This window comes from Schistocerca nitens, chromosome 8, assembly GCF_023898315.1.
Source record: "Schistocerca nitens isolate TAMUIC-IGC-003100 chromosome 8, iqSchNite1.1, whole genome shotgun sequence".
NCBI classification, from domain to species: domain Eukaryota; kingdom Metazoa; phylum Arthropoda; class Insecta; order Orthoptera; family Acrididae; genus Schistocerca; species Schistocerca nitens.
Genome location: NC_064621.1, coordinates 392,871,747 through 392,894,469, shown reverse-complemented (window position 1 = coordinate 392,894,469; position 22,723 = coordinate 392,871,747). Strand labels below are relative to the sequence as shown.

Below are 22,723 nucleotides of genomic sequence, written 5' to 3'. Positions count from 1 at the left end.
CAGGAAAACAGTCGAAGGGACGCATTCCAAAAGATCTGCTAAGGAAAGAGGTGAAACACCAATTTCCGAGATCATTTTTTTGCGTCAAAGTCCTTCCAAGCATTTAATCAATGCTTAAAACGTTGTAAGAGCAGACGCAACGGGTTTACCAAAATAAGATTATGGTCGGAGAACGAGAATCATATGTGCCTAAGTTCACGATATCTTGATGGCACAGACATATGATGGGGCAAGGAGAGGGAGTAATTAGACTGCTGCTTCTCAGCTGCCGCAGGCATTTGTTTATGGAAGAAGGAAGCTGGTTAGATATGGTTCGATAAGAAAGATCCAGTTGGTCAGAGGTCGCAAGATCTGTTGCCATTTGATAGTCTAAAGCACACTCAGGTAAAAAGGGGCAAAAGTAGGGCAAAAGATATGTTCTAAATAGGGCCTGCAATGTCATGGTATAGATGCTGAGCTGCACTCATATTTTCAAGTAACACCGCAGCCGGTCTCTACCTGTGATTGTGTAAAGTGCAGTAAGCATGGTCGCCATTGGTGAACGATGTTTCAAGGCGGCTGCAGAGTGCATAGGTTTGAGCTAGATTCCGGTATTATAAATCAGTTCACACACTCAGCACGTTATGGCGATCGCTCGCGTAAAGCTGGAAATCCGGTTTCTAGTATTACTAACTATATCTTTGTGAGGCATGATGCCAAAATTTCGTTTTATGACTGAGCCATTTTCCGTTTAGCTTCAGATGTCTCATGATGATAAGGTCCCCTACTCCGAGGAGCGTAGGGGACGATGCGGGAGACACGTACCGCCGACTAGGCAAGGTTCTAGCGGAGGTGGTTTGCCATTGCCTTCCTACGACCGTAATGGGAATGAATGATGATGCTGAACACAACACAACAACACCCAGTCATCTCGAGGCAGGGAAAATCCCTGACCCCGCCGGGAATCGAACTCGGGACCCCATGCGTGAGAAGCAAGAACGCTACCGAAAGACCAAGAGCTGCGGACGAAGAAGTGGTCCGTGGGGGGAGCGAACTCACGACCTTCACGTTATCAATGTCTTATATAATTATCCAATTGACAACTTTTGTTTTTGTTTTATAATTCTCGTGATCTTATGGGGCGGTATCAGTTTATCGCAGCATTACAGGAGTACGCTTGTAGTTCAGAGCTCAAAATACAGAAGATTAGGGGCGTTTGTCACCTTATGATCGATGAACATAAAGCACTAGTTCCTAGAGAGACGAGCACTATGTGAACAAGAATTTTCTTGTTGAAAAATGACACCACATTATTGCCACACGAGGACATGAGGACACCAGAGAACGAACATAACGTGCCGTTGAGCAGTTCAGAAATGGCTCTGAGCACTATGGGATTTAACATCTGAAGTCAGCAGTCCCCTAGACTTAGAACTACTTAAACCTAACTAACCTAGGGACAACACCCACATCCATGCCCGAGACAGGATTCGAACCTGTGACCGTAGCAGCGGCGCGGTTCCGGACTGAAGTGTCTAGAACCGCATGGCCACAACGGCCGGCTTGAGCAGTCCGAATTCCATTAGTAACTTAGTATAAGTGATTATGGAAACCGTATTCTTTCCAACGAGAATGCAAGGGAACAGAAGGACAACCATAGACAATATTTTTGTTCATTCGTCATTACTAGAAGGGCATTCTGGTAGCAAAATGGTGAATTGCCTTTCAGATCATGATGCACAAATTTTAAGTCTAAAAGATTTTTGTGCTGCGACACATGTTAAATATAGTTACCAACTTTTTAGGAAAGCTGATCCAGTTGCTGTAGAGACTTTTGTAAATCTTATCAAGGAACAAGAGTGGCAAGATGTTTATAGTGCTGATACAGTAGACGATAAATATAATGCTTTCCTCAATACTTTTCTCGTGCTCTTTGAAAGTTGCTTTCCGTTAGAACGTTCAAAACAGGGTACTAGCACAAACAGGCAGCCTGGGTGGCTGACTAAAGGTATAAGGTTCTTGTAGAACAATATCAAAACGTTAGAAACAGTCACAATCTAATTGCAGTAGCCCATTACAAACAGTATTGTAAGATGCTTAAAAAAGTTATTAGGAAGGCAAAAAGTATGTGGTATGCAGATAGAATAGCTAAGTCTCAGGATAAAATTAAAACCATATGGTCAGTCGTAAAGGAAGTGGCTGGTCTGCAGAGACAGGTCGAGGATATAGAATCATTGCGTAGTGGGAATGTCCGTGTTACTGTTAAGTCGCATATATGTACAGTATTTAATAATCACTTTCTGAATATAGCAGGTGAACTAAATAGAAACCTAGTCCCAACAGGGAATCATATAGCGCTCGTAGAAAAAAGTGTTCCGAGACTGTTACCTGAAATGCTCCTCCATGATACTGACAAGAGGGAGATTGAGTTAATAATTAAATCACTAAAGACCAAGAACTCTCATGGATATGACGGGGTATCTAGCAGAATACTGAAGTATTGTTCCATTTATGTTAGCCCAGTACTTAGCCATATCTGTAACTTTTCCTTTAGGAGTGGTCGGTTTCCTGACCGATTAAAGTACTCGGTAGTGAAGCCACTTTATAAAGAGGGAGACAGGGATAATGTTGATAATTATAGACCTATTTCTATGCCATCGGTGTTTGCTAAAGTTATCGAGAGGGTTGTATATACAAGGTTACTGGAGCATTTAAATTCACATAATTTGCTGTCAAATGTACTCTTTGGTTTTAGAAATGGCTTAACAACTGAAAATGCTATAGTCTCTTTTCTCTGTGAGGTTTTGGACGTATTAAATAAAAGGTTGCGAACGTTAGGTGTTTTCTTTGATTTAACGAAGGCTTTTGACTGTGTTGACCACAAAATATTACTGCAGAAGTTGGAACATTATGGAGTAAGGGGAGTAGCTTAGAATTGGTTCGCCTCTTACTTTAAGAACAGAAAGCAGAAGGTAATTCTCCGCAATATTGAGAGTGGTAATGATGTTCAGTCCCAATGGGGCACTGTTAAATGGGGCGTTCCCCAAGGATCGGTGCTGGGGCCACTGCTGTTTCTTATTTATATAAATGATATGCCTTCTAGTATTACAGGTGATTCAAAAATATTTCTGTTTGCTGATGACACCAGCTTGGTAGTGAAGGATCTTGTGTGTAATATTGAAACATTATCAAATAATGTAGTTCATGAATAAGTTCGTGGCTTGTGGAAAATAATTTGATGCTAAATCACAGTAAGACTCAGTTTTTACAGTTTCTAACTCACAATTCAACAAGAATTGATATTTTAATCAGACAGAATGGGCATGTTATAAGCGAGACGGAACAGTTCAAGTTCCTAGGCGTACGGATAGATAGTAAGCTGTTGTGGAAAGCCCATGTTCAGGATCTTGTTCAGAAACTAAATGCCGCTTTATTTACCATAAGAACAGTATCTGAAATAAGTGACATTTCAACACGAAAAGTAGTCTACTTCGCATATTTTCATACGCTTATGTCATATGGTATTATTTTTTGGGGTAATTCTTCTGATTCCAAAAGGGTATTTTTGGCTCAAAAACGGGCTGTTCGAGCTATGTGTGGTGTAAGTTCGAGAACCTCTTGTTGAGCCCTATTCAATAGTCTGGGAATTCTGACATTGCCCTAACAGTATATATTTTCTTTAATGTCGTTTGCTGTTAGCAATATTAGCTTATTCCCAAGAGTTAGCAGCTTTCACTCAGTTAATACTAGGCAGAAATCAAATCTGCATGTGGAATGCACTTCCTTGACTCTTGTGCAGAAAGGAGTGCAGTATTCTGCTGCATCCATTTTCAATAAGCTACCACAAGAACTCAAAAATCTTAGCAGTAGCCCAAACGCTTTTAAGTCCAAACTGAAGAGTTTCCTCATGGCTCACTCCTTCTATTCTGTCGAGGAGCTCCTGGAAGAGCTAAAGAATTAAGCAAATTCCAGTGTTACATTCTTGATTTTCTTTATTTAAACTAACGACGTGTCACCTGAATATGTTTCTTATATTTAATTTTATCTGTTTCTATAATCGCGTTATAATTTCATGTATTGATTCGTTGCATGACCATGGAGACTTCTCCTTAATGTGGTCCCACGGAACAATAAATAAATAAATAAATAAATAAATAACAAGTTATGACCTGAAGTCATCGCTGATGGTTCCTTATATCGTGATGCCAGTAATGTGACCCGAGTGTTGTCCAAAGCATTGGAAGAATTTGACCTCTCCTCAAGTCGCAGCCATACTCTCCGAAGTCGGTCATCTGGAATAGTGCAAATGAGTGCGATCCTATTCCTCAGCAGTCCATGCTTTCTAGTAGCGGCTACACTCCAAACGATTTGTGTTTCGTGTTAACAGTAGTCTACGCATGGGGTGGTGGAGCACTAGTCCGGCTGCTGCTGGATTACCAGTATGTTGCAGGAAGTCCATTAGTTCTTCTCCAATGGCGGGCGAAGGTTTGAAGGAACTACGATTTGGTTGATGAACAAGACCGCGATGCCCTTTGTGGTGGTCACACGTGGTCGACCATAACACTGACGACGAATACGTCTCTCCACACATTCCCGAGCTGTCCGACACCGGCCCATCGCCACATCCGAATGCCCCAAAAATCTGAATATTGCACTGTTCGACAGGGCAGAGAATTCGAAACCCACAGAAAGACAACTGTCCCACGTTGCCAGGCACTGATAACGATGTCTTATACAGGTGCGTGGCATTTATACGCTGCTAAGTGATCACTCAAATGCTGACGCCGTTCACAGCCACTTACATTCCCTGTTAGACCTTGTAACAGTAGTGGAAACGAACAGATCTAACGCATTCTGATGTCCATTCTATCAGTCACAAAAAACTCCCTCTCTAATCACTAACATACCCGGTAGTCGGTAGTGGCGTGTACGTATTGAAAGGTGCGTTGATATCCGACCATCTCTTCTGGGTGATTGACTTTTTTGACAGGCATTGTATACAAAGATCTTCATATTATTACTGATATAATCTTTCGTGCTCTAGTCGCCAATATAGTGAGGGAAACATTAGTGCCTTAATGTCTCTTTACGTGCACAAATTGTCTCCAATTTGTACTTACGTCTCTTGCACCAAATGAACGCTGTACGTAGCAGAATCGTTTTGTAGGTTTTGCAAACACTGGTTCCATAACTTCCCTCAGTTACTTTTTGCAAAAGGGAGGACTTAGAGTTGCACCTTATCGAAACAACAGTCGGTAGTTTTCGTACAGTACATAAATGACGTAGTAACTGGTAGGATTATCGATAATGTTGTTTGCATTGGTAAGGAAAGAAAAATGAATGTGCAAGAGACTTCTCTTTGGACTTTGTTTGCTTGTTATGCACAAAATTAGAACCACACATCGTTCAGCATTAGTCCATAGCGTATTTTATATCCCTAAAAATATGAACTGTGTTTTATAAGTGACAAAAATCAGTTGACTGCGTAACTTCTGGGATCTTATGTATCCAAAGCAATTACTTTTGGTGCAAGCAGTTTGCATGAACAAACATAAAACAAATCTATGGAATTATTGTTGTTAGTTTGTACTCAGTAGAACGTCCTTTATCATGATCAACGGCAACAGTGCAATAGTTATTTATGAAACACAGAAACATGTTTTATATAAACTCCATGAAATACTGAATAGTTGTTCTACATTTTTTCGTTTTGCTTTTCTTTAATTTTACTTTTTTTGAAGAAACTGTTTTTTCTAGAGCTATATAATAAATCTGTGTTATCTACATGTTTACTACTACGTCACAACATTAAAAATCAACAATTTTCTATAAAACCCGAATTAAACCTTGACAACTTCAATTTTGCCATAACTACTGTTTATCCTTGAGTAACAGACAGGAGGATAACTGTCTATCAACACTCTTGCGGAAGTTATGCGTTCCTTTATACATTTTATCCTCACTCGTTATGTAGACGGTTCACTGCTTGGAATCCAATAAGATACTGATCACAGGTGTGAACAAAAAGATTGAAATGAAGTAACACCCGATATGTGTGCAACACACCTAACCTACGGATACGACCCTAACTTACGAAAACTACTAGGAAAACTACCGTAGTCTTCGATTACTAATGACAGCCTACTGTACTTTTGCAACTCTAAGAGGGCTTATTCCCTCGAATGTTGACCCTGTAAGCTCACAGAACACTCCCGAGACACTGTCAGCTGACCGGAGTCCCGTGCCGTTGCAGCTGGGCGGCAACGTGACGTTCCGGTGCCACGTGACGGGCGATCCGGAGCCGACGCTGGTTTGGCTGGTGAACGGGCGCGCGCTGGGGGCGGGCAACGCCTCTGGCCCGGAGGCGGTGCCGCAGCTGGAGGAGGAGGCGGACGCTGACGGCCGCGGCCGCTGGTACAGCCTCAGCCTCTACAACGTGTCCGAGGCCGACGCCGGGGACTACGCCTGCGTCGCCACCAACATCCGCGGCCGCGCCTCGGGCAACGCATCGCTGCTGCTGCCACAGGTAGGGCTGCTACACGGGCAGTTCGGAGCAGACGCTGGAGTTATCGATTCTGGAGAAGCAAGCAGCTACACAGGCCTTACGCTAATGTAGCAAAATGTGCAACACTAACAAGGGGAGGCCGCCAATTGTGAAATTCAGATTCAATTCATACTGCGCATAATAAAAGCTCATGGCCAGAGGTGTAATGTGGCAAAGCACCGAGATGCACTTCTCAGCCGTTGTCGAGAAAATCGACAGTTAAAAGAAACCGTTGCAGTGAAATACTCTCTACGATTGATAATTTTCTGCAGCGTCGTGGCGTAGCGGTAAGCGCTCGGGTTCGTAATCCGAAGGTCACCGGATCGAATCTCGCGCCATGCAACCCTTTTTTTGTATTTGTTTTTTGTAATTCAAATATATATATAATTCCCGGCAATCAGTTGCAACAATTATGCATATAATAAGTTGTTGAAAGTCGTTTGTCGTGGAAAAACCTGCGACTTCGAACATCACTATGTTTTCCGTAAAGTTGTATTTCACAAATGTTATTAATTATCTCCATAATGTTAACCACGTATAGTTAACGGAAGACGTAGAAACGATATTCCGAAACGAATACGTATAGCGTAAGTCAAACGTTCGAATTAGAATAGAGACCTCACGAACACAAATTTGCTGCGGCAGGTATGAAATATAAACTCCGTTACTCGCTCGTTACACTTGAAGGACAGATGTTGAATGGGCCGAAACGAGCCGCCGCATAACAGCGTAGTTGCCTGCTAACTTCGAAGGAAGGTAGATACGGTCCCTAGCGCAACTTATAACATCGTCGAAAATCAGTGCGGACGGGAGAGCTTTGGTACACCCTGTTAAAAAAAACGGAAAAATGGAGGCGGTACAACTGGAGAGCGATCCGCCTTCACCAACATGCATAAGCAATTCATTAATAGTTTATATATATATATATATATATATATATATATATATATATATATATATATATATACTCCTGGAAATTGAAATAAGAACACCGTGAATTCATTGTCCCAGGAAGGGGAAACTTTATTGACACATTCCTGGGGTCAGATACATCACATGATCACACTGACAGAACCACAGGCACATAGACACAGGCAACAGAGCATGCACAATGTCGGCACTAATACAGTGTATAGCCAACTTTCGCAGCAATGCAGGCTGCTATTCTCCCATGGAGACGATCGTAGAGATGCTGGATGTAGTCCTGTGGAACGGCTTGCCATGCCATTTCCACCTGGCGCCTCAGTTGGACCAGCGTTCGTGCTGGACGTGCAGACCGCGTGAGACGACGCTTCATCCAGTCCCAAACATGCTCAATGGGGGACAGATCCGGAGATCTTGCTGGCCAGGGTAGTTGACTTACACCTTCTAGAGCACGTTGGGTGGCACGGGATACATGCGGACGTGCATTGTCTTGTTGGAACAGCAAGTTCCCTTGCCGGTCTAGGAATGGTAGAACGATGGGTTCGATGACGGTTTGGATGTACCGTGCACTATTCAGTGTCCCCTCGACGATCACCAGTGGTGTACGGCCAGTGTAGGAGATCGCTCCCCACACCATGATGCCGGGTGTTGGCCCTGTGTGCCTCGGTCGTATGCAGTCCTGATTGTGGCGCTCACCTGCACGGCGCCAAACACGCATACGACCATCATTGGCACCAAGGCAGAAGCGACTCTCATCGCTGAAGACGACACGTCTCCATTCGTCCCTCCATTCACGCCTGTCGCGACACCACTGGAGGCGGGCTGCACGATGTTGGGGCGTGAGCGGAAGACGGCCTAACGGTGTGCGGGACCGTAGCCCAGCTTCATGGAGACAGTTGCGAATGGTCCTCGCCGATACCCCAGGAGCAACAGTGTCCCTAATTTGCTGGGAAGTGGCGGTGCGGTCCCCTACGGCACTGCGTAGGATCCTACGGTCTTGGCGTGCATCCGTGCGTCGCTGCGGTCCGGTCCCAGGTCGACGGGCACGTGCACCTTCCGCCGACCACTGGCGACAACATCGATGTACTGTGGAGACCTCACGCCCCACGTGTTGAGCAATTCGGCGGTACGTCCACCCGGCCTCCCGCATGCCCACTATACGCCCTCGCTCAAAGTCCGTCAACTGCACATACGGTTCACGTCCACGCTGTCGCGGCATGCTACCAGTGTTAAAGACTGCGATGGAGCTCCGTATGCCACGGCAAACTGGCTGACACTGACGGCGGCGGTGCACAAATGCTGCGCAGCTAGCGCCATTCGACGGCCAACACCGCGGTTCCTGGTGTGTCCGCTGTGCCGTGCGTGTGATCATTGCTTGTACAGCCCTCTCGCAGTGTCCGGAGCAAGTATGGTGGGTCTGACACATCGGTGTCAATGTGTTCTTTTTTCCATTTCCAGGAGTATATATATATATATATATATATATATATATATATATATATATATATAATTATTTTTTAGTAATTCAAGTATATATATATATATATATATATATATATATATATATATATATTTGAATTACTAAAAAATAATAATAATAAAAACATCGCATTGCGCGAGATTCGATCCGGCGACCTTCGGATCACGAACCCGAGCGCTTACCGCTGCGCCACGTAGCTGCAGAAAATTATCAATCGTAGAGAGTATTTCACCGCAACGGTTTCTTTTAACTGTCGATTTTCTCGACAACGGCTGAGAAGATGCATCTTGGTGCTTTGCCACATTACACCTCTAGCCATGAGCTTTTATTATGCGCAGTATGAATCGAATCTGAATTTCACAATTGGCGGCCTCCCCTTGTAAGAATGAATCGAACACTGGAGGTGGAATCATAGCGGGCGGTTATAATTAAACTTCCCCTATTTAACATTTTATAACAAGGATACTAATTGCTGTATGACTACCAAACTTGGTAGTTCCTTACGTCCCTTTACGACGAACCTGCACCTACCTGTGAACATTGTCTCAGCAGGTTATCAGTAGGGAAGCCGAGAGAAACTTACTGTACTTCGACGTGAACCAGGTTGCAATTAAAGTCACTAATCTACGTTTCGGGAGAAAGTTTTCACTCGAAAGGGAAGGCTGGAAATTTTTGCCTAAGTTAATATATTCAAAAACTTAGTTGAACAAGTATCACTGCCAAGCCCGTGCTAGTCTTAACACAGTCACTCGCAATCCCTTTCACTCACGTTAGCAAATTTATGGTGTTGCATTTCCCGAAAACGTAATAGCTACAGATATACCGATTATTTTTGATTGAGAATGCTCGACAAATATTAAGTCTGTCGGCACCTAACGCAGTCACAGTTTTTAGCCACCGACCTGCTCAATATGCCACGCGGAATTTTGGTCTTTTCTCGTCACAAAATTCACTTAAAAATACCGAAATTTCTACACACCCATCCTAATAATTATGCCGTCACATTACAATACTTTTGATGTATGAAACACTGCTAGATCCGGCAACTTAGCATTTCCATCGGAACTACTATTACACACGTCCGAACTGTTTCATGCCTAGGCTCCGATTCCTCTCTAGAATACTCTAAGTCTTCTCTACCAGCGGAGAAAGGCGCGCGAAGAATACTGCTTTACCATTGGTCAGTTTACTCAACAGCCAATAGTAAAACAACATTCTCCCGCGTCAGTCAGCGCTTTTCATCAATGACCCATCGCAAAATAGTAAACCTAACGACTGCACTTTTTACGGACGTAATTATCTAATGTGCTGAAGTTTTGTTTATGCTTAAAGTTATTTACTATTCTTTTTTATACCTGAATTAACTTTCCCTTTACCATAAACTTACTTTACAGATCTATTCTACGAAAATCCCCGTTGTCCACATCCGTACTTCTTCGAAATGTTCCCACACTAAATCCCACTACTTAACTCGTTAACCAATTATCCTCATATTAACCTAAAACCACACTCACGCATCATTCATACTGCTAAAACACATTTATAACATTTAACATACACAAAAAGAAATTATAACACTCTATGAAAATAATAGAGCAGTTTATGAAAAAAATTCTATTACTTTAGTGTACTCCAGTGGGCACAATCGAAACTAAGTCACAGTCCCCTATCCAATGCTATCCTCTATCGCCTGATACATATACTACGTGCGCGTCCAGTCTTGCATCACCATCTGTGACTATCCAACTCTGAGACACATCTCCCACTTAACCGCCTCCAAGGCAGATCGTTATACGGCGCTAAACCTCAGTAGCATTAATTTCCAGAGTATGTGGTTCACGATTTCTATGCGTCACAACGCCACCGTCCGGTTCCAGCAATGACCACCAGGTACCGTGGTCAATTATCGTAATTCATAATCTCACACAACTGACCAGTCGCAATGCAGTTGTTGTCGTCTCAATATGAGCTTCGACAAAAGGAGCAGGACATTAGTGGTGAAGCTCTATTATCAAAACAACAGTAATGCTGCAGCTGCACTTCGAAAATATCGCCCGCTGAAAGGGATCCTCTTTCTCAACCTGCTGTGCGCAGGATGATGAAGAAGTTGGAATCAACTGGAAAACTGGGCGTCGCTCCGGAGAAGAGGTTGATGACCGTTCGCACCACAGGTGGTCGATGTAATCGCTGTTGCTGTGGCAGATAACGCTGCACGCAATTCCCGATATTCAGGAATTGCCCTTGCTGTGTCACGACAGCTGATCATCCCGTGGTCCTCTGTACGGAAGGCGCTTCGAATCATTCTCAGATTGTATCCGTACTAGATCCTCATCGTACAGCAGCTTGGACCACAGGACGTAGAACGACTTGTTGACTTCGCTCTTCACTTTCTCGCAAGCACTGAAGTTGACGAGGGCTGGCCCTGCATCGTCCTATGAACAGACTAAGCTAATTTTTCTCTGTCGGGTGACGTGAACACACAGAATTGCCAAGTGTGGGGATCTTCACCTCCTGTCATGAAGTTTTTCTGTATGGTGAACGCATCATCGTATGGTGTGGTTTCAGGGCTACGTTCATCATTCGCCGACTCTTTTTTGAAAATATTGGCGCTCAAGGACCAAAGACGTGCAGTGTGACTGGCCGGCGCTACTGCGATATCATTCGCCCGCATGTCATACTCGCCCTAGAGCAGAGACACGCATTGAACTCCACAGTTTTCATGCAAGATGGGGCCCCATCGCACACTGTTCGTGAAGTTCACCTGCTTCTCCGAAACACATTTGGGAACGACCGAATTATCAGCCGATCGTTTACAAGTGCTTGGCCGGCACGCTCACCTGATATGACTCACGGTGATTTCTGGTTGTGGGGCTAATTGAAGGACAGTGTTTACCAGGGGAACATTCACGCATGTGCTGATCTGAAGCGCAGCATATCAGGAAAGGTATCCAGCATACCTACGGGCATGCTTCGTTGTGCTTTGCAGAATGCAATCCTGCGCTTTCTGACTCTTCTGGGCACTGATGGGCGCCATACTGAGCCACTTTTGTAACACTAATGCTACTGGTATGTAGTGGTATGATGTACCGGAGCAGCACATTAAAATCTTTCAATTGAATTGATTCTATATGATTTCTCTACCTCATGTCCTTGACATTAATGCTACCAAGTTTGGCACTCGTGCGTTAATTAGTTTCCATGTTACAACGTATGAAATAGGGAAAGTTTAATTATAACTACCCGGTTTACGGAAACACCAAAAGCACATCAAGTTACAATACCTAATACAGTAGAGGAAATCCATTACCATTGAAAACAGCTTCCAGCCCTCTCAGTATGGATAAACACGGGTCCTGTATGGTTTTCAAGGGAATCTTATACCATTCCTCCTGCAAAACAGGGAAAAGTTCAGGTAACGATGACGGACGTGGATAGCGATCACGCACCCTTCACTCCAATGTAGTCCACAAGTCCAAGTAATGTTGGGACCTGGTGACTCTCGTGGCCCGTGGAGATGAGAACATTCACCCTCATGCTCATATAACCAGTCGTGGACGATACGAGCTGTGTGAACAGGGGCTATGTCGTTTTGGGACACAGCAGCACCACTGGTGAACAAATATTGTACCAAAGGATGGAAATGATTAGCCAACAGGAAACACTAGTGGGAACAAGATACTCAAAACCAATGCAGGGCCGTAATACGAATAGCAGAAAGACGTGACTGGAAATAACTAATGCGATGTACGAAGGGCGCTCAGTAAGTAATGCAACAATTTTTTCCCGGAAGCAGTTTGGACCTGCTGATGGAATGAATTGTCTAATGAACACATACTAGGGGTTCATACTAAATGAACAGTCTGATTATTCCAGCATTTACCACTCGTTTGGCTACAAGACCATATTTCCAATATAATATCCGTTCAATATGATGGCCTTAAGACACTTTACCGAAAGGATCTGTATGCCCGCATTGTACGTCGGAGGCAACGCTTTGCTACAGCAATAACCTTCACATCATCCACGTATTGCTTTCCGCGAAGTACATCCTTCACTGGGCCAGAAAGATGGATGTCGGCTGCAGGGCGGATGAGGAAGAACACTGCAACGAAGTTTCGTGAGCTCCTCTCAGTTGCGCTGACTTTTGTGAGGCCTTACATTGTCGGAACTCGTTTCTTTAATTTCCTGAGGATTAAGGAATAGACTTTAGAGTTGATCGTTGTCCTACGAGGAAGGACATCATACAGAATAATCCTTTCAGTGTCTCAGGAGACCATCGCCATGACTACTGGCTGAGGGTCCGACTTGACTTTGAATTTTTTCTTCGGGAGAAAGGTGGTGTGGCGCTCTCCATGGTTCAAATGGCCCTGAGCACTATGGGACTCAACTGCTGAGGTCATTAGTCCCCTAGAACTTAGAACTAGTTAAACCTAAATAACCTAAGGACATCACAAACATCCATGCCCGAGGCAGGATTCGAACCTGCGACCGTAGCGGTCTTGCGGTTCCAGACTGCAGCGCCTTTAACCGCACGGCCACTTCGGCCGGCGCGCTCTCCATGGATTGCCGTTTTGTTTCGGATTCGAAAAGATGAACCAATGTTTCATCGCCTGTGGTGATGTTCGATAACAATTGTCACGATTAGCTTCGTAAATCGCAAGCAATTCCGCGCAGACGACCCTTCGTTGCTCTTTATGGTCTCCTATTAGGTGACGAGGAACCGAGTGGGCACACACCTGTGTCAGCACTAATAACAGAAACTTTCAGTTGTGCAGCGATGTGTTTGATTTTGATCCGTCGATCACGTTTTATCAGACCGTCCTCACGTTCCAACAATGCAGTAGTGAAAATTGTGTGCGGCCAGCCGGCACGCGGATTGAATAGGTTTTGGCAAACTTGTTGCGAAGATGCCAGAGACCTTGCCCAACCACTAACCGTGCTTTTAGTCACTTTTATGTTTTCGCATACATTCTTCAAATACCTATGAATATCTGCGATGCTATGGTTTGCCGCAAAAAGAAACTGAATGAGAGCTCTCTGCGCATCTCCATTACAGACGCCAGTCTGAAGGCTATGTGTAGCGATGCCACCTATCGGAACTCCTTGAAAATAGGGGGGCTGAAGCGGAACATTCCGCAGTGTCTTACAACAAATTCCCTATTTTTTCTACCGAAATTTCCTGACAAAAATCTGTGTTGCATTATTTATTGAATGCCTCTGTTACTACAGAAGACAGAACTTGCAGCTGCTTTCCTGACCGCGTTCTTGCGAGAGCGGGTTGTCCTACATCACGTGTGGCGTGCGGATGCAGCACCTCTGAGCTGCGACGATAATCGTCGTTGGCGGAGATATTAAGACGTAGCACTCCGTCATCAGGCCACAAGTGGCCCATCGGGATCATCCGACCGCCGTGTCATCCTCAGCTGAGGATGCAGATAGGAGGGGCGTGTGGTCGGGACACCGCTCTTCCGGTCGATACAATGGTTTTCTTTAACCGGAGCCGCTACTATTCGGTCGAGTACCTCATCAATTGGCATCACGAGGCTGAGTGCACCCCAAAAAATGGAAACAGCGCATGGTGACCCGGATGATCACCCATCCAAATGCCGGCCACGACAGACATCGTTTACTTCGGTGATCTGACGGGAACTGGTGTATCCACTGCGTCAAGGCCGTTGCCAGATATTAAAACATTCATAGTACTAACGGATGTTGTAGAGGGTGAGAACTGTAGTGAAAGGTAGAGACTGAATTACATTCAACCAGTAATATGGGAAAATACATGGAAGTGCCACTCTGAGACGGAGAGTTTGGCACAAAAGAGAAATTCGTGGAGTGCCGCAGCAAACCAGTTAGAAGAGTGATGGCTCAGATATGTAGTGAGTATAAACGTGTTTTGTAGGCAGAGGTCTCCTACCATACAGCGCAGCCATTAGCTAGAGTCCCATACGGATGACGTAGCAATAAGCAACCCTGGCGTAGAGAAAGCACTGAAAAATTTGAAAACAAATAAGTCGCCAGGTCTGGATGGAATCCTAATTCGTTTTATAGAGACTACTGTAAGTCATTTGCCCTTAATTAGTTTGCATTTATCGCGAATCTCTCAACTAGCGCCAGGTGCCGAGCGACTGGAAAAAGTGCAGGCGACTCCAGTAAGTAAGAAGGGTAAAATAATGGACCCGCAGAATTACAGCCCAATATCCTTAACATCGGTTTGCTGCAGAGTTCTTGAGCATACTATGAGTTCAAATACAATAACGTTGCTAGAGATCGAAATGCTTCTGTCCACGAATCAGGACGGCTTTAGAAAGCGTTGTTCGTGCTAAGCCCAGCTTGCCTTTTTCTCACTTGATGTTCTGCGAAATATGGATGAAGGCCAACAAGCAGAGTCCATATTCCTAGATTTCCGAAAAGCATTCGACACGGTACCCCATTGCAGACAGTTAACGAAGATACGTGCGTTCGGGATAGGCTCCAAGACTGGTTCGATGACTCTTAAGTAATAGAACCCAGTATGTTATCCTCGACGTCGAGTGTTCGTCGGAGACAGATAACATAAGGAGTGCCCCAAGGAAGTGTGATAGGGCCGTTGCTATTTTCTGTGTATGTAAGTGATCTGGGTGCAGCAATCTGTGGATGTTCACTTATGACGCTGCGGTACGCAGGAAGGTGTCGAAGATAAGTGACTGTAGGTTGATACAAGATGACCCACACAAAATTTCTAGTTGGTGTGATGAACGAAAGCTGGCTCTTAATGTGAAAAATGTAAGTTAATGCGAATGAGTTGGAAAAACAAACCCGTAATGTTCTGGTACAGCATTAATAGTGACCTGTTTGACACAGTCACGCCGGTTAAATATCTGGGCTTAACGTTGCGAAGTCGTGTGTAATGGAACGAGCATGCGAGGGCTGTGATAGCGTAGGCGAATGGTTGAATTCGGTTTATTGGGAGAATTTCAGGAAAGTGTAGTTCATCTGTAAAAAAGACCACATACAGGACTTTAGGGGTACCTATTCTTGAGTACTGCTCGAGTGTTTGGGATCTTCACTTCGTCAAATTGAAAGAAGACATCAAAGCAATTCAGAGGGGAACTGCTAGATTTGTTACCGGTAGGTTCGATGAGCATGCAAGTGTTACAGATATGCTTCATGAGCTCAAGTGGTAATCCCTGGAGGGGAAAAAACATTTATTTCGAAGAAACCTACTGAGAAAGTTTAGAGCCGGTGTTTGAAGCTGACTGCAGAACGATCCTACTGCCGCCAACATGTGTTTCGTGTGGGGACCACGAAGCTAAGACACGATAAATTAGGGCTCACGCGGAGGCATATAGACAGTCGTTTATCCCACGTCCTCTGCGAGTGGAACAATAAAGGAAACTTCTAGTTGTGGTACAGGGTACCCTCAGCCACGAATCGTATGGTGGCTTGCAGAGGATGTATGTAGATATAGATGTAGATGTAGCCTGGGGTGGTGTTTAGTGAAACGGAAGGGCTATGTGTTGTGGATTGGCAAGACAGTCAACCCACTAGGAGGAAGCCGAAAGGCACGCGTTTAAGCTCACGCAGGCTGGCGTGAGGTCTGGAACAGGACAAGGAATTGAGACTAGCAAAAAACGTACGTATCTTCTGGAATACTTAACTTTAATCCATAATTGGTGAACATCGCTCTTGACGGTACATGTTTTACAGCATCAATAGTAACTGGTAATGACGCCTTGCTAGGTCGTAGCAAATGACGTAGCTGAAGGCTATGCTAACTATCGTCTCGGCAAATGAGAGCGTAATTTGTCAGTGAACCATCGCTAGCAAAGTCGGCTGTACAACTGGGGCGAGTGCTAGGAAGTCTCTCTAGACCTGCCGTGTGGCGGCGCTCGGTCTGCAATCACTGATAGTGGCGACACGCGGGTCCGACGTATACTAATGGACCGCGGCCGATTTAAAGGCTACCACCTAGCAAGTGTGGTGTCTGGCGGTGACACCAAACTATGCGATGTTTAAATAAAATCATTTAACTACATTTGTTCCCACTGGCACAAGTGCTGCTTTTTGTATGTCTTTTCACCAACTGAATTAGAACTACTGATCTGCTTGTGGAGATCATATGGGAAGTAGCAAGGAAAGAGCCGGAGATGTTTTGACAGCGCTGCACGATTTCCAGTGCTCTGATCGGATAACGGAGTATTTCAGAACTGACTTAGGTACGGGTATTAATCATCTGGTTTGGAGCACAAACAAGTTTAATTCCATGACGCGGATCAAAGAGAGTCTGGCAAGTCTTATTAAGAATACTTTGTAAGTGAACCGGTGCTGGAAATTGATCCTGTTCTGCCAATAAAAGCTCCGCAGTTCATCTCCTGAACATAAAGTCGCACAATTTGCCTCTCACGCTTACAACGCTTTAATTGCTACCGCAGTCGTAAATGGCACGTTAGCATGACGTCACAACCTTCCCCAAGACGACACAGCGGAATGTTTCTCTACGTATTTTGTATTTTATTAAGTAGTTTTGTAATTATTGTATCCACCACTCAGTACGCACTGGCTGCATCGTACATATAACAAGAATAAAAGAAAGTAATATAATGTTCTAACTTTGTACGGTGCTATAATTATGTCGCCTAGTATAATTCGTGTTGTCGTGTCATGAAACTGCAGCCTACAGAACGAATTACGTTACTGGGGTTGGATGTGTGCAGAATATAGTAACAAGAAACGCAAGTCTGGCTGTGGACTACCTGGTACGTCAGCAAATCTGAGTGACAATGATTTACTTTAGAGATGAAGTGCGGCTATCAGCAAAAATATGCAGTGTAGAAGCACACGTCCCACTTTGTGCCCCCACAATTCTCCAGACCCTGGTACATCATGGTGTGCGAGAACATATTCCTTTGCATTGAGGCAAGACAACAATGAAGACACTGGAACTGTGTGTGATAACTAATTATTTTCGTAGATCCATTCTATACGATATGGATATAGCTGAATATGAGTAAGATAATGAACATTTTCTGACAGCATTACACTACTGACCATTAAATTGGCTACACCAAGAGGAAATGCAAATGATAAACGGGTATTCATTGTACAAATATATTATACTAGAACTGACATGTGATTACATTTTCACGCAATTTGGGTGCCTAGATACTGAAAAATCGGTACCCAGAACAACCACCTCTGGCCGTAATAACGGCCTTGATATGCCTGGTATTGAGTCAAACAGAGCTTGGATGCCGTGTACAGGTACAGCTGCTCATGCAGCTTCAACACGATACCACAGTTCATCAAGAGTAGTGACTGGCGTATTGTGACGAGCCAGTTGCTCTGCCACCGTTGACCAGACGTGTTTAATTGGTGAGAGATCTGGAGAATGTGCTGGCCAGAGGAGCAGTCGAACATGTTCTGTATCCAGAAAGGCCCGTAAAGGACCTGCAACATGCGGTCGTGCATTATCTTGTTGAAATGTAGGGATTCGCAGGGATCGAATGAAGGGTAGAGCCACGGGTCGGAACACATCTGAAATGTAACGCCCACTATTCAAAGTGCCGTCAATGCGAAGTAGAGGTGACCGAGACGTGTAACCAATGGCACCCCATACATTCACGCCAGGTGATACGCCAGTATGGTGATGACGAATACACGCTTCCAATGTGCGTTCACCGCGATGTCGCTAAATACCGATGCGGCCACCACGATGCTGTAAACAGAACCTGGATTCATCCGAAAGAATGACGTTTTGCCATTTGTGCACCCAGGTTCGTCGTTGAGTACACCATCGCAGGCGCTCCTGTTTGTGATGCAGCGTCAAGGGTAACCGCAGCCATGGTGTCCGAGCTGATAGTCCATGCTTCTGCAAACGTCGTCGAACAGTTCGTGCAGATGGTGGTTGTCTTGCGAACGTCCCCATATGTTGACTCAGGGATCGAGACGTGGCTGCACGATCCGTTACAACCATGCTGATAAGATGCCTGTCATCTCGACTGCTAGTGATACGAGGACGTTGGGGTCCAGCACGGCGTTCCGTATGACCCTCCTGAACCCACCGAATCCATATTCTGCTAACACTCATTGGATCTCGACCAACGCGAGCAGCAATGTCGCGATACGATAAACCGCAATCGCGATAGGCTACAATCCGACCTTTATCAAAGTCGTAAACGTGATGGAACGCATTTCTCCTCTTTACACGAGGCATCACAACAACGTTTCACCAGGCAACGACGGTCAACTGCTGTTTGTATATGAGAAATCGGTTGGAAACTTTTCTCATGTCAGCACCTTGTAGGTGTCTCCACCGGCGCCAACCTTGTGTGAATGTTCTGGAAAGCTAATCATTTGCATATCACAGCATCTTCTTCCTGTCGGTTAAATTTCGGCTCTGTAGCACGTCATCTTCGTGGTGTAGCAATTTTAATGGCCAGTAGTGTATATTTAAGACCGATGTATGTTAAAAGTAGCCATTGGAAGTCATCAGTCACCTGTTTGGCACGTAGCTGTAAATACTCTCCACGGTGAGTGGGGGATAATTTAGATCCCTCCTTTAAGAAATATTTTGCTTTCCTTTCCATGTCCAAAAGAACGGGCACTACGCATTCATATAACTGATTGGCCTCGACAGGCAATGAGTCCTCAACCTTCAAAGCAGATGCAGACTCTGTTCGTCCTCCTGCAGGAATCTAAAATTAACAAACGTGGACGTGGAGAACATGGACGGGGCTGCGGATATGTGGTGCTTCGTGGGAATATGTGGTATGTGTTGGCAGGGGGGGGGGAGGGGGCGGCGTGTCGAGATAGTCCGCGCATTTGCTATGAACACTGTGTGTGGGTAGCGCAGTGGTTAACGCAACTGCCTAGTAAGCGAGAGATCCGGGGATCGAGCCCTGGTCCGGCGCACACTTTCACTCATCGCCGTTGTTACCGCATCAAGTCCACATACGGCTTTTAAAATAATAACATTTCCTTTCTTTTCCTCCCGCCCCCCTCCTCCTTCAATTTAAATAAAAACATTGAAGTTAGTTGTAAAGTCATTTGCTACAGACCTTCTGCTATAAGACGCTACAAATAAGTTTCCGAGAAAGCTATTCCAAAGAGAGAAAATACACCCTGAATGATGTGATTCTGCGACTGGAAGAGGGGTTGATCTCAGCGCGCGAAGCATCCACGGTATTCTTATTACACGCAATTAACATTGCTCCTTTCATCTGACTATTGAACAGTTTCTTTTATCAATAAAAACCATATTCACATTATACTTAACTGGCCATTGAGTTCTAGTGTGGTATTTTTCGTAATCCATAGTGTAGGATCAGTCAGGAAAAATGTTTTGGGCTAAATTTCCCATATAACATAAGATTACTGGAGCCGGAGCGCAACATCGAAGTTGACAAAGATACAGCCAGAAGCTGAGGGTGGCTTTGTTTAACGTACCACACCGGCATTGCGACCAATATGATTTAATGGAACTATGGCAAATCAAAATGTACTACATTACAAACGTGAGTATTTTTTGGATTTACGTCGATCTGGTTGGATGAGATAATGTACACCTGATAATGTTTGCCATGCACAGTATTTGTCAGAGTATTGATTAAAATACAAGATTCGCAGTTAAAATGAGAACGTCCGGCTCACGACATGTAGAAAGGTACATAAGACGCTTTATTTACGGTAGTTGCATCATTGTCAGCTGCGTTTGTTGTTTGTGCTACCACCACTCTGGCGGTATGGTAACTGTTAAGGCAGGGAAGGAATGGTTCTCTAGTATCAGTCAAACCTACACTTTTAAGAGACTATGAACTTGATTGCAACAGGATCCACAGGCATAAAAAATTGTGTGAATGATAACATTTTACTGATCTGCTTATTACTGGAAGTGAAATTTCAAGTTAAGGTACTGCTTAAACTGTATGAATAAGGATGTGGTGAAGGGAAGAGGGATAGCGAAGATATGAGCCAGTAGGTGGCAAGGGCTGGTTACACAAACCATCGTTTTCTATCTATACCATATATCTTTCACACAGCTTTTTTTGTGTTTATTTTAAGTATATAGAAAATTTGGCACAACGTTAAAGCCTGCATTACGCCAACCTTCATTAGCAATAATCACATCATGAAACAAGTGCAACGACTGCAGTTATTAATACATTTAGTAAATTTTAAATCAAAGGTTTCAGTTAAGGTTTCCAAAATGACTGACTCAAAGAAAAACTAGCGCCTTAATGGAAACGGACTGTATTGAACTTTAAAAATTACAGTTTACTCTTACATAAAACTTAACTGACCAGATAAAACTAAAAAACTTTGAAGAAAATATCTTTCAATTGAATCTTAGAAAACATTTACACTTACACATCTCATAATTAAAAAAAAAAACACATTTACTTGTTTTGTAAATAAAACCGCCTTTTCCTGCTGCCACTTAATTTATTTTCCCCAGACGCGTTTCGCCTTTTTCTTGTTCTAAGGCATCATCAGTGGGATCTACAAGGATACGTTTGCTGTGATCTGCGTTATCTCTCATTTGGTCTGGAAGTCGCAATACCACTTCATTACCGACATATAAACACAATTTTGAGTTCTGATCTTTTTCACACTGTTCACCATGTACACACTCTTCAGCTCACTCTCTCTCTCATAGCCGGCCGAAGTGGCCGCGCGGTTCTGGCGCTGCAGTCTGGAACCGCGAGACCGCTACGGTCGCAGGTTCGAATCCTGCCTCGGGCATGGATGTGTATGATGTCCTTAGGTTAGTTAGGTTTAACTAGTTCTAAGTTCTAGGGGACTAATGACCTCAGCAGTTGAGTCCCATAGTGCTCAGAGCCATTTGAACCATCTCTCTCTCATAAACACACACGATGTAAACATCATGCATAGAAGTTGGTTTTGAACATATACTTCGTTACGTTGGCAACAAACAGACAAACACACCAAACAGGAGGAAACATGTAATGGAGTCGCAATATTTACGATGTTAAAAGCACAATGTCTGAATAAATAGTTATATTCAGTGGCAAAAGAACAATAGTACATCATAGAAAAGAAGGAGAAACATGTTGTACAGTGGAAAAAGGTCAGTACTCCAAATTGTGCTTATGGGTCGGTAATAACATCTCGGAGTAATACCACATGACATTAACATAGAGGGAACAACTAGTTCCTTGGCTGTCCGTCAAGTATATACAACAGTTCGCTAGGACAGAACACTTGTTACCAGAAAATGAGTAATTAGAGCACGGTCAGGGGCATTGCAAAAACACACACGTTTAAATACAGTTATGAAGTTTTCTGTAGAACAGAAGCTCACCAAGTTCAATTATAGATGCCACAAGTCCAACATGGAACAGTTTCAAGCCCGCTCTTTACAGCCACCTTGCGTGAACAGTAGTTTAGCGTACACGACAATCAGGAGTGACTTCGGCAAAAAACATCGATCCAGTCCCACAGCTAATAGTTCACCCCATGTGGTGGAGTGACGCTGCAAGGCAGGCGCTGCCGTCCTGCTGTGTGTCGATGTACTCAGAGAGGCCATGCTGTGCTACACGTGAAGAAGGAAGTGTCTGAGCGCGGGCGCTGCCGGACCTGAATACTTCTTGCCACGCCCAAAGCCCTTCTCCCCGGCCAGGAAAAACATTGATACATCGATGATAGCAAGCATCGTCTTCATAACTGAATCGGACAAGTCCACGTCGCAAATAAACAGCATCTTCCAGAATGGTTCAAATGGCTCTGAGCACTATGGGACTTAACATCTGCCGGCCGAAGTGGCCGTGCGGTTAAAGGCGCTGCAGTCTGGAACC

The 22,723-nt window shown here is 44.3% G+C and overlaps 1 protein-coding gene across 1 annotated transcript in view; it reads left to right on the top strand.

The window, feature by feature from the left end:
- LOC126198773 (leucine-rich repeat-containing protein 24-like) overlaps positions 1–22,723 on the top strand; it is a 188,861-nt gene that overhangs the window by 56,223 nt on the left and 109,915 nt on the right. Inside the window, exon 5 of the mRNA XM_049935333.1 lies at positions 6,233–6,505. Within this exon, the coding sequence (XP_049791290.1) occupies positions 6,233–6,505 (273 nt within the window). The remainder of the gene's footprint in view (positions 1–6,232; positions 6,506–22,723) is intronic.